The sequence below is a fragment of the Saccoglossus kowalevskii genome, chromosome 5 (assembly GCF_978046115.1).
Source record: "Saccoglossus kowalevskii chromosome 5, keSacKowa6.1, whole genome shotgun sequence".
Taxonomy (NCBI): domain Eukaryota; kingdom Metazoa; phylum Hemichordata; class Enteropneusta; family Harrimaniidae; genus Saccoglossus; species Saccoglossus kowalevskii.
Window position 1 is genome coordinate 11,716,926 of NC_140645.1, and position 13,960 is coordinate 11,730,885.

Below are 13,960 nucleotides of genomic sequence, written 5' to 3' on the forward strand. Positions count from 1 at the left end.
TGATTTTACTGAAAAGTGCACGATTAACCGCGATTGAGGCAGCAGATTTCATGAGGTACTTGGACGAAACTAACACATGATACTGAAACCGACATTTTTTTTATCTAATGCAATGACATTAATGAATTCTAAATCAGATTTCAAAGGTTCACGGAAAAAGTGGTATGGGCCGAAGCATGGTACCACAAGGCATCGGGGAAAATAGCATTCCGTACCAGAGCAAAGGAAAATTATAACACATGGAATTTAAAAACAAAACAAAAAAGATTTGCCTGGAGCAATGTGAGATTAGGCACTCAGGTAAAACAACTGTAGTCATGAACATAGATTGACGTTTGGCATGTTTTAATGTTGCCTGGCCGTTTCGTGCGAGGTCAATGTTAGCGTATATTTCGGTTCCAGTTCATATTAAAATAACTTGTCAGATTGAAGTATATTTGTTAATGCCATAATAGTTAAGCAAAGTTACCAACATTTCTCATATATGTCTGAGCACAACTCCCTGTTATCTAATCACAATGTAGTTTTCATAGCAATACAAAATAGCACACAACTAACTAAAACTAAATATACATTTTTTTAAATAATAGCTTTACAAAATCATTATTTATCACCATGGAAACACACTTCTAAACAATATGTAAATAGTAAGTTAAGCCTATTGTCAGAAAAAATATCCAATTTATGGCTTCTCCAGCTTAACAACGTTTATTCCCCTTGACGCATGCTTTAGGGATTTACGAAATGATCCGTTTATGCAGATTAAATTGCGTTATATATTTGTCAATCGGTGATAACGTTGCATATGCCTTAGTCTTGTGATATGAAGAAATAATACATGCAAAACACAGTTAATATAATGTACCATAAGCACAAATTTGTACAATTTAAAGAAGGGAAGTCGTCACCTGCGCATGCGTCAGATGGCCATAGCATGTCATTGTTTACAAATAAGCGTCTACCCATGACCATTTGCGTTTTTAGCGTGTGAGGTTATCGTCGCCTGGGATTCAATTCCCGCGCCTGCGCAGGTGACTATAGAATAGGAAAATTTTCCTCACTTTTACGATACTGAAGAGCTTTATATACGATTTAATGTGAATAATTATTGAATGCTAATGCATTTGCTGATATATTAGTATTTTATTTGAGGCAAACATAATGTTGTTCATGTTCTATAGCTTCTGATGTTCGAGGTGACGAGCACTAAAAAATATGCCCAACACTTCAAGGCATTCATGAACATTTGGTTACCAACGGGAACTATCACATATACACCATTGGGGTTAGCACATGGTATGGATTGGGGACCACTGAGACTATCGGGTAAGCAGTAAACGTTATAGTAAACGAATCTCATTAGATATTGGGCAAGTAATATTTGACCCCCCCCCCATATTTCATGTTGAATTTTAATTATAGCCAAAATTATTTGATATATTGATGCTGCTAATGACATAGTTTTTGTAATTGCATTGTTATTCGTGTATAACTTACTCAAATATCAGATGAAAAATAAATTCAAAGGCATTTTAAATTACATATTTAAATTCATTGAAAATCACTGATCGGGATTTTTCGAGATATCTATTTTATAGTTCCAAATATTATTGATTTGTTCTTGAATTACTGGAAATAGAATATAATACTCATAGTGTTATAAACTCAAATATATCTGCTTTATGTAGAAAACACTTCATTATTCCAAATGAGACGTAATTATGGAATGCGATTCTGTTCTATACTCATATACATCAAGTTTTGGCCATGGTCCTAATGAATTGGGTGTTATTAAATTACGTGACCGTGATCGAAATAATTATGTGTCGCAAGTCTTAATGTAACCAAGGTAAAAATCATTGGTTGATATGTTTCACAGCTAGAAAGATACATACATTCCCCGGTATACATTCCCAAGCATCTATCTAGATTGGCCACGGTCATATTTAAGTAATTGTATCAAATTATGTCTTAAATATAAATAGGTACACGCCATATTTACATACTATATTCCTTGTGACGAAAACATTTCAATTCTATCAGCCAAATAGCATATAATATTCTGTAAATAAATTGTGGTTTCATCCGTGAAACTTTGTAAAAGTTGACAACACTGATATTATTATTTGTTATCAAATGCAGAAGGAGAAAAACTAGGTTGGCATATATTTTAACCTTTGCTTTATAAATGGGTCCAGGATAACCGTATAACCTGTACATACTCATATACATGACTTAATATAATATAAAATGTCAAATATGTATTATGAGAATCACAATTCTTAACAATTCATAATTCAAATCGAATAACAAATTGATCCTTGGCGAAAATGCAAAATAAAATAATTCTGCATAAAAATAACTACACAACGTTTACCCGTCAGCTACACTGGTTACCAGACCTTACCAGTAACATATGTATTGTCAGGGGCCGTATGATGTTTTTCAATGTTATCATTGACAAAGTTGGAATGACTCAAACTTAAATTCTTTATTAAGGCCAAAAAATGGCGATATTGTCTTTAACAATGAAAACGTTAGCAATATACAGAATTTATGTTCTATTTACGATAATTATCGTTTTGTAATTCAATCTGAATTGAAAATATGTCTAAAACACATACCATGCCTAAGAACACATTATAACCGGCTGTGACATACCATTAACATAACAAATGACAAGTACTGTGCACTACAGGAAAAGAATATATATATATATATATATTCGTGGTATACATTAAATTACGTAATGTGTTACATATATTCCTGATTTTTCTGATCAAACTGATATTTGCATTGTTTTTTACAGCAAACTTCGCATTTATGGCTCTGCTAGCAAGGAAACTTGGTGTTGGGCCGATTACGTATGAAGAATTTGCAAAACAACAAATTGGTTACATGCTTGGCGACACGGGAAGAAGCTTCGTTACCAACTTCGGGGTAAATCCACCTGTTAGAATACACCACAGAAGCAGGTGAGTCAATGTCACGTAGGCGACATTGATTATCATCATTGTTGACGTGCCGTCGATGTGTAGAGCGAATATATTGCCCTCCCCCCAAAGTCCATGAATAATTATGGTTTATTGGTCTTTCCATGCGCAATGTGTCACGTTCATCATTTTGATATATTTCGTCTAGAAGACTTTGTGACCTTCGCGCGTACAACTCCTTCGCTGAACATTATCGGTAGTTTACCGCCGATGCCGCGAGCACTGGCGACGCACTGCTGCCATACTTTGAATATTGCGAAATGAAGATTTGTCAATGTGTTGGTAGTTTCTGTATTGTATATGATCTAATTGCGTCCTCCCTTTGGCTTTTATTTTTTTATTTTTAAAATGAAAATGACATTCTCTGATTAAATACAGATTACAATATTTGTCAAGCCATGCGACAGGGGTTATTACAAGACAATCATAGTAGGAATAATTGTAATCGTCGACGCTGTTGACATTGATGTCAATTAAATTATACCAACTTCTCACCTACCGTAATCTGGCAATATTGGTTTTTAAAACCTAATGTGGAAGCATTGTTTTTTATGTCGACGTGTTATTGTATTTTTTTTTAAATTATAGACTCTTTAAAACAAGAACCAAAAATATGTCTGCGTTTTTGACCCAAAAATGTAACAACAGTATATCAATGTCTAATTTGCTAAATAAATTATGATAAACAAAGAAATTTAATAAATATTACTTACAATAGAAATAGGATAGTTCTTGATAAGTGAGACCATTTTAAATTTTGTATGGATCGGTATGTGCGCTTTGCAGTTCTAGTTTGAACAACGTGCCGAAATGTATAATAAGACACCAACCACTCAATATTAATTTTAGTTGTACTTTATAGACAGCCCTATAATGCTCCAATCATGCGTATATGTGTACCGTATGTCGTTTCACAAATATGTATAAATATATGAGATCAAACAGAGAATCTTTATTCGAAATAAGTTTGCTTAAACCTCAATTTCACGGAGCGAGGGGTAAGTCACGTACAAATCTGCTGGAGATTATTTGGATGTCAAGCCGAGATATACATAAGATTGACAAATTATACAGTACAATCCGTTTTACTGTTAATATGCGCGCTTATTAGTCTGGCAACCTTTGATTCACTTGTACTGTTCTGCTCTGGTTGGTTGTAACTTCCAGAAAATATAAATCCCGCAGTTTGTATTCTCCAAACTAGCATTCAGTTATTTTTGTTTTGTATTTAGATGTAATACTCAGTAACTTCACAATACACTACATTTTTTTCTATTCATGACTTGGAGTTTGCTTTATTTCACATGAGCTTATTGATTCACGTCAACTGCAATCGATATTACCACTGATTCCAGTCAAGAAATTAAAACGCAACATATGTCACGCCGCGTACTGTTCCACATGTGACCGATAACAATGTATGCGTGTGTAAAATGCAGTGTTCGATGTTGTGAAATTCAAACACGCGTTGCGAGACAACTGCAACAGCCAGCTTTTATTGATCCATTGTATATGGAACCCAACAAACATCTCGCGTTTGACTGGAATTTATTTTCCATCTTTTCAGTTCATGCCCTGATAGACCGGAACCATGCGACGTGAGTTATTTGGGTTCACCAGAGCCAAACAAACAAGTTCTAGAAGGAGCTCTAGTTGGCGGGCCCGACATTAATGATAACTATATAGACGATCGAACAGAATATAAGATGACAGAGGTAGCTATAGATTATAATGCTGGATTCCAGTCTGCAATTGCAGGTACTATAACATTAACTATTAAGTAGAAGTATTGCATTCTGGGGTACAGTGCAGAGCGATACCACACTGCAGTGCCGTAGAGTTGATTTCTGCTATAGCGCCACTCAGTTGTGTTGCTTTAAATATGTAGTTCGTTGTAAATTATTGTGATTGTGTGCGAATGATATTATGATACCACAAGGCATGCCATATAACTGAGTTTTAAACTCACAACAGAATATTTATTCATTCATAGACATAACACAAATGCACGTAACGGGGTTCAATACTTCCCATTGACACATACACTAAGCGCCATCACCGTCAGAAAAACACACACACACACACTACAATTCAAGACCTTCTCTAAGACAACTATCTACACAACTATCGTTCCACCAAATTCAACAACAACCGCAAAATATTTAGCATGTATGTAATATTAATATACACGTATCTTTTCTCCTAGGTCTGCTCTACCACAAGAACAAGTAAATGAATTGGAATTTCTGCAAGGCATTGCATTATAGTCATGCCGCCTGAATTACGTTCAATCGTAACTCGTTCACTGTTTAATAGTTCTCAAACTTGAATTCATTTTCTTCGTGATTCATCAGTTCTACAATCGCATCATAATATTATTATTTTATTCACAATACTGTTTATTGAAAACAAAATACGTTAGTAATGAATATTATAATACCAAATCCAGTTCTCAGCGTGATTTTATAAGTATGAATGACTGAGTGCTGCTTATGAATTACCACCCACGACGTTTGTTAGTGCGCTCCATGCTAATGGTACGACAATACGATCACGTGGCTATATTTTGATGTGTCTCTCCGACCTGTATACTGTCGGACAATGCATTGAAATATACAAAAGAGATTCCAAGTAATTTGAAAACAATTAAATCTAACAAAAACTACAGTATAGGAAAATGTGAACATGCACTGTGTAGCGGGTGTGAGGCTTTGAACCACGTGTGACTGCAGAAGACACCGGGAATTACACACAATTCGCTGATATAAAGCTAAACGAATTGTTATTATACATGACTGCCATCAGAATATTGTATATATATTTAAATATATCGACCTAATAATGAACACGCAAAAACCGTACAATTCAATATGAATTCATGACTGGGTCTGATGAAACACATAACATAATGAATGCAAATAATACACAATAATTGAGTCGTCTTTCCAAACAATAAAAATAAAATAAAGCTTGTTTATGCTGGTCGGCTAAACTCAGCACAAGTTGACGCACATTGCTGTGCAATACTGAATAATTCATACACTAGTGTACTAAGGAAAATAGAATAAAACCGAAAATATGAGAGCACACTTGTGATACATTCACAAACCGGGTTCTTTTTACACAATACTCTAAGATATACAAATAGTTCTACAATTGCAATGCAGCAACATTTTTTGAAATATCAATTGACTCGTGTTGTGCAATTATAGGACATTATTACGTTGTTTGTGTTATTAAGCTATGATTTATTTTTTCCATTAATGGTTTGCTATTCAAGACATTTCTGGCATTGACTTTAATCATCATCCCATATGAACCGATTACTAATTGTTTTAGCGTTGTTTGTCATTGGTAGAAACACCAACGTTGTATCTTGACATGTAGAAAAAACTACAAAACACAAACAGAACGCCGACTCAGTGAAACAAAGTACGATGTAAAAAACTACCATTGACATACACTTCGGTACAATCACAACTAATTTATTTCGGTAAAAGGAACGCATACCTCTGCAAAAGTGAATGCGGTGATACACCAACAACTGTGTCGAACGCTTTGAACGTCAATTGCCCTCATATTCGCATTTCTTCGTTAAACGAAAATGGAGTCCAGCTGCGGTATAACTGGTAAAATAGCTCTGTCAATGTCACACATTCACCGTAATGTGTAAATTGTATTCAAAATCCAAGTACAATTGTAAAATTACAAAATACCGACAGGAAAGCTATTTCATGTACATGTACTGGAATGCAACAGCGACAATACTCGCTTTGAACAATAAGGTATGTGTATTTTTATCATTCGCGGGCGTAAATCAAAGATAAAACATTATTTTATCTCGGAGCATCAAACGAGAAATCAGTGTAGGAGATATTAACCGCTACATAAAGTGTATATAAAGAGAAATGAGCAATGAGTGTTTAGCATCGGTATGTCTATGGTGCTGAAGTCGTACACGTGAATATGCGTTTATGTTTTGTCTCCGTGTTCTTTGCTGCGTTTACTTTGGTAAGTTTTATTTAATTCCCAAAGTCACGATAATTTTTCATTTATGTCATTTACGCGTTAGAAGCAGCGGTTGAATATCAAAAATTTGTCAAAAAAATACTAGTAAACAATCATTTTGATACTGAGAGTAAATAACAAAAATCTGGTGATTTTGATCTATGGGTATTTGTACGTCAGCATAACGCTGTTGAGAAAAAGAGATTTTACAATACTCATTTATGTTTCTATATCTGTGCTTATATTCATATATCGAAATTTACATTTTTCTAACCTCAATTTCATCTTTCTATATTTTGCTTTGTGATATATCGCTATAAGCATGAGACATTGCAAAGAGAAAACAATAATGTAGACAAAACAGGTGAGTGGTATCCGTATTACAACCAAGCACTCACTCAACCGGTACCTAATATTGTAGCTGATAGTATTTCAATTTGGTAGCGACTTTCTCCATTACATTGAGACCGGAAGTTCATTCATTCAGTTTTCAATTTCGTACACATGATCATTTAAATACTGATAGAATAGTCTAATAATGTCTAATAGTTTGAAAAAAAAATATTATTTTACATAACTATTTTTTTGTGAAAAGCAGAAAATTAACCCATGAGTAAACTGGACGAGAAGCGGAATGTCTGGGTTTTACAAACAAATATGTTGTCATGTTATATTTTCTGGCAAGTGAACAGTCTATGGACACACTTCATGACTAATGTAAGGTAGAAACATGTGACCATATATACTGTACGTACTAACGTTTGTATAGAGGATTACCTCACGCCCAAGTTCGTATTGTTACGTTTTGAAATAAGTCCCGGCTCGAAAATCATTTTTGAGTTGTTTGTTTTCTTCTTGAGACCAGGTCTTGATGAACTTGAATGCGCAAATAAAGCATCTCTTTGTTTATTCCAATGCTTTGATTGTTCTCATCGCAGCCCACCAAAACTGCCAAAGGCACTGCCGGAAGCATGTCAATAGTTAGTTTGTATTATCAGAAACGCAGACTTGCAGCTTGCATAGCTATACATTTTTCTATTGGACAAACGACAAAAGCACAATTGGCTATCGAGTATCTCAGGCTTTATACAATGCATAGTGTGTTATAGCAGCACGTTTATTTCTTTGCGAAGAATTATGAATCATAGATAAGTTTTTAACTCGTTTTTTTTCTATCCGAATGGCAGACTAAAACACGGCAGTATTTTACACAATAGCGGTTTGGTCAGCTTATGAAATGTTGTTTGAAAAGCTCGTAAGCAGACAAACTCACGTGACCTCGTGACGAATTCACCATTACTAGTGCGTATATATGCATAAATCACTACTGTTCTATTCATATCTTTCAAACATGAAGCTTTAAAAAACACTACGACTTTCCGTTTGCGACATTGTGAAATTCTTTCTATTAGGAATAATTCATAACGAAATGTACTCCATATGTACACCAATAATAACTTTCATACAGAAAATACAATTTGCCAAATTATCTATATTTGTGCAGTATATTTGTCTTGAATTATAAAACTGAATGCAATTGAATTACAAACGTCATATTTTAGACAGTCAAAGAAAACGATGGTTATAATTACTCTTTAATTTTAAATACTGCACAACAGTACATTTAATGTAGTGTCCAACTGTCTGTGTATGCCTTTCAAGTTTGTACATTGCCGACTATAGGGATTTGAATTCATTCTATTATGGAGCTAAATATGTATATTGCACAGGTCGTTCAAAGTATCATTAAATTACAACCGGTGAGCCAAACGATTTTTTTTTTGAATATTCACTAGCTTACTTGTGCTGTTTGTGTCACTATTTAAATTGTTGTTGTATATAGAGCTTTTTATACCGTATTCGTGTCGCGCAGTGACGGGATGCTCTTAGTTTAAACGCTATTTAATTTGTAATAAACCGGCTCTATTTGCGCGGAAGGTAAATAATGCCGTCAGTACAACGGAAGGGTATAATATACGTGTTTTCGCACCAATAATAATATGAAATAGCATTTCAATTGGTTCGTTCAAAATATATAAACACACAAGCCTTTTTGACCACAAATTGTGCCTTGCAAATTCGCGATTTCTTTCGAATTTGTAGCACATGAATATTTCAAACCACATGGTCACTTTATACTACACAGTCTCTTGGCATCATTTGCTTACTTGGTCTCCACGCAGCTGTTCCGGCCCCAGGACAAGAGTTATCATAGTATATGATTACTTAACATCACACAATGAATTCCAACTTGTCTAAATGTTTGTTAATGACGGATGAAAACGAATGCTTGCCTGTATAATTACATATTCACGAAAGTACGTTTTATTATTTGGTGACGGAAAACAATTCAAACAATTCAATCTGGTTTACTGTTATTGTTTGATAATACATTCATTACCATGGAAACTTTATATGCCAACAAATCAGGGGCTGGCTTGTTGCGTGTCGTACATTGGTACTACTAATGTTATCCCTATTATTATTATTAAATTGAACATATTATGAGGTTATTTTCTAATGGATTTGAGTGCGTGACGTTGGGTATAATATTATTGTGGTACAATGTGCAAACCGACTTTGAGAGACCTAGGACAAACTGGCATTTTACAAAGTGTTTTTTGTACAAAAGCGATCTCTCGCAATGAATCCGTATAATGCATGTCTAAGCAATTTAGTTCTTGATTTAAAAAGAACGCACATTACACGCATTTCAATATAAACAAGGAAATTGTAAACTGATATTACAAAATCTCTTACGTATAATTCATTCTCAACCTCTGCAAATACGAATGCAAAGGAAATATTCAGGCGCTGTAGTACAATCCAACTTATGAGTACATGCGATTTTATTTCTGGGGTAAAAAAATAAAAATAATTAAACCAGACAGATTACTCAACTGTTTTAATGTTTGCTATGTATTACAGATAAAAAGACGACCCCAGTGTGTGTTAATGGCATTCTGGTTGACAGTTCATGTGAGTGTCCTGCGGGTTTTATTGGTGAAACTTGCGAAGGTAAACTTTACTAAAACCTACCCATATTTACATCACATCAACCGATCGTTATGCATCTTTGAGTGTTTTTCCATAACATCATTTTAGAAAAACCAAATATGTATTTACTATCCAGTGAGGAGATCATTATCTACACACGATTTACGATGACCATGATCTCCCGAAATACTGAAATTATACAAGAAAATGAAACTGAACAGGAATGGCAAATTAGAACAAGAGGCACATATGTAGAAACAAAAATACAAATCCAATGTTTTGGGAAGAAAACTGTATAAATCGAAAATGAATGTTTCTATATACGGCTGCACGTTAATAACTGGCGTACATCATTTTGAAACAAAATCGTCTCGTTAATGCAGTGCTTCAATTTCACTTATACTAGCACAGGGTCCATTGATTTTCATTTCAAGACAAATAATTTTATTGGAAACATATTAAAATTTAAATAAAACATTCATTTACGAAACATTAACAATTTTAGAGCCTCGAATTTTCACAAGGCCCAGGCATAAAAAATTATGTACTCTTAGTGGTACAATGTCTGTTAAATTAGACAATAATTTCAGAAATTCATATTCGGAAGACCAGCCTCGTAACAGGGAGATGAATTGAATATCTATGGGCGTGGATTCTGTATCAATTTGCTTTGTTCTCGGTAAAATCATATAAACGAAAGAGTAACGAACGTCATATTGTGTTGTTTCTGACGCATTAATTTGAGAAATATCACGGAACATTGGGAAGCAGTTTTGTGTGGATTATGCCGTCACAACAAATGTTTTATTTGTTGTATCAACTAAATTAATATATCAAACCGTGAACAACACATATTTTGATATGTAATCATTCAGGTTTTTGTTCAAAAATTACAGTAAATTATTTAACTGATTTATTATCCCTTCTCAGAAATGTAGCACAGCACCGTATGATTTGATAGATGTTATTGCTACTTAAAACATGTGATTCACAGCAACCATGGCAATACATTGAAATATTTAGCATATATTCTTATGGAAACAAATGCGATAATTTGTTATAGATTATGACTATAAACTGGTACTTGAAAAATCATTACTATTTTATGAAACTCAAAGATCGGGATGTCTACCTCCGATGAGGAAAAGGTGCCGAAAACGGAAGAAGGGGTATCGATATCAACCCAACAGAATACCTTACCGCGATGACTCGGCCACTGGTGATGTCGATAACCTTGGCCGCGATCTTACCGGAGGTTACTATGATGGTAAGAGAATCCCCAAAAAGTATATCAAAGAAATTAAATTTCTAAATCATGCTGGAAACGTAATAATATTAAAATAATACTTATTTTTATACTACGTTTTTTGTATAGCTGGCGACCATGTGAAAGTCACAGCGACGATAGCGTACAGTATGACCGTCATCGCATGGGGTTTGATTCACTTCATGGATGCTTATATTTCTGCTGGTCAGTACACATATGCCTTGGACTGCATCAGATGGGGAACTGACTATCTATTGAAAGTGAGGACTGAAGATGACCTGATCGTTCTTGTAAATATGCTTTTCTGTAATTTAACTCAGAATCTCCGTTACTTGTTACCATTGTGAAAAACTCTGATGTGATTTCTATAATAGTTCCCTGCTGTCAAAAAAAGTGGCTATTCAGTGGCTGTCAACATTTATTTTAACTGGTGGTGGTGGTTATCAAAACTGAAACCCGAGTATGAACAAATGGAAAAAATAAATAATTTATTCATTTAGTGACATACACGGTTTGTCTAACAAAAATGTGTGAGATTAAAATATGCTATTTACGTTGTACTAGTCCGTTGCATCGCTGTCACACGCAACGTAATATTACCGTAATTGGTATAGTACAGGTGTGATGGTTCAAATACCAAAATGGCAACAGTAACATAAAGACTTCCCTGGCGGTGATGATAACATACGAACACGGAGCCAACAGATGAGGTTTCAACTGGTACTGGTATTATTATACTCTGCAAACATCAAGTACAATAACGCGGTAAAACTCCACTACTCCAATGACTAGATACTTAAACTCCAATACAATTCAACGAGATCTCCGATCTGATCTGAACAACAAATGGTCCTTCTCAATCATTTTAGGCACATCACTGGTAATTTGAACAGCACAGCTAGCACTGATATTAGACTCCTCTTTAACCACTGCAGCTGCACCAGTAGTAGTGCTGGGTTTGACACTCTTTCTTTCTTGACCCTTGTGTTGTCCACTACGGCAGAACTTAGCCACATGTCCTACGGCACCACACTGAAGGCACTGTTCACCTTTGTCATGGTTGACATCAGTAACGTGGGATGGACATTGTGCTCTCGATGACCAACACCCTGACATACATAACACCGGATAATACTACCCTGTCCCACATCAGTATTTCTAATGGCAGTCTTATTATCGTTACGCCTCACCTGGTCCTTTGTGGATAACTGTCGACCATGTGCCACTAGGTACTGCTTTGCTATTACTGCCAACTCATCTAAATCTTTGGGTGCTCTTTCTTTAAGATAAACTGCAAGATCTTTTGTACAGGCACCAATAAACTGCTCCTTTACCATCAAGTCGGTAACACCATCATATGTTGCTGCAGTGCCTGACAACTCAACCCATTTAGCAAAATAATTCTTAAGCCGCAAAATTAACTGGTCAGGACTCTCGGAACTTTCAGGTTTAATTTTACGGAATCGCTTCCTGTACCCATCCTCTGTGAAATCGTATCTTGTCAATAGCGGTCACTTCACACGATCATAGTCAACTGCATAAGTGTCGGACATCCTGGAATATACTTCCAGTGCTCTACCAATTTTGTGGCCCATCCATCTTTATGCCAACTCGCATTCGTTGCAAACCTCTCAAACCGCAATAAATAACTATCAAGTTCGTCCTTACCATCAACAAATGCAGGCAACTTTGGTGACTGTGCATCACTGACCACATTTCGTTGACCGCCAAAATCAGCCTGTTGGAGCCCCGGCATTGGTGCTTGCAGCTCTAATTTCCTCAACTCAAATTCTCTTTCCTTTTCTCGCTGTTCTGCTTCCATTCGCAATTTCTCTCTTTCGCCTTCTTCCGCTTCCAGCCGTAACTTTTCCTTTCCTTCCTCAATCTCCCTTTCCGCTTCCAACCGTAACTTTTCCTTTCTTTCCTCAATCTCCATTTTCCTCACCTCTGCTTCTATTTCCATTTTTGCCCTTCTCTCTTCCCTCGCGGCTTGTCTGTTAGCCCGCTGAGAACTCAGTTGCTCCAAAATAAATTTCCTTTTGTCTTCTCCAGTCATTCCCAGTTCATACGCCCATTCCATCAACCCTTGTTTCGACATATCTGTTATCTCGCTGGCCATGTTGTCTTCTATATGTCTTCACTGTTCCCGGACGAGCCCCCAGATGTCACACGCAACGTAATATTACCGTAATTGGTATAGTACAGGTGTGATGGTTCAAATACCAAAATGGCAACAGTAACAGAAGACTTCCCTGGCGGCGATGATAAAATACGAACACGGAGCCAACAGATGAGGTTTCAACTGGTACTGGTATTATTATACTCTGCAAACATCAAGTACAATAACGCGGTAAAACTACACTACTCCAATGACTAGATACTTAAACTCCAATACAATTCAACGAGATCTCCGATCTGATCTCAGTGCTGAACAACTCCCCTATATATACCCACACTGTCTATAAATAGACCATTACATCAGCATATATAATGAGTCTGGAACTTACTACAAATTTCTAGAATGTTCCATTACCTTCCATTGCCTCCTACAGTGTTCTATTACCGATTCAACCAGTTTCTAAAAAAATATAGAATATTCCACCCAGACACAGTACGGTTCTAGAACATTCTCAGTGACACGGAAGTGGTAAATAAGTCGTATGTGACAATCGCGAAACCAAAATATTTAAGTACA

The 13,960-nt window shown here is 35.6% G+C and overlaps 1 protein-coding gene across 1 annotated transcript in view; it reads left to right on the plus strand.

The window, feature by feature from the left end:
* LOC146745495 (uncharacterized) overlaps nucleotides 1–13,960 on the plus strand; it is a 36,579-nt gene that overhangs the window by 2,963 nt on the left and 19,656 nt on the right. Inside the window, exons 6-12 of the mRNA XM_085498716.1 lie at nucleotides 138–300; nucleotides 1,182–1,326; nucleotides 2,810–2,975; nucleotides 4,561–4,751; nucleotides 9,930–10,019; nucleotides 11,062–11,265; nucleotides 11,374–11,555. Coding sequence (XP_085354842.1) covers nucleotides 138–300; nucleotides 1,182–1,326; nucleotides 2,810–2,975; nucleotides 4,561–4,751; nucleotides 9,930–10,019; nucleotides 11,062–11,265; nucleotides 11,374–11,555 — 1,141 coding nt within the window. The remainder of the gene's footprint in view (nucleotides 1–137; nucleotides 301–1,181; nucleotides 1,327–2,809; nucleotides 2,976–4,560; nucleotides 4,752–9,929; nucleotides 10,020–11,061; nucleotides 11,266–11,373; nucleotides 11,556–13,960) is intronic.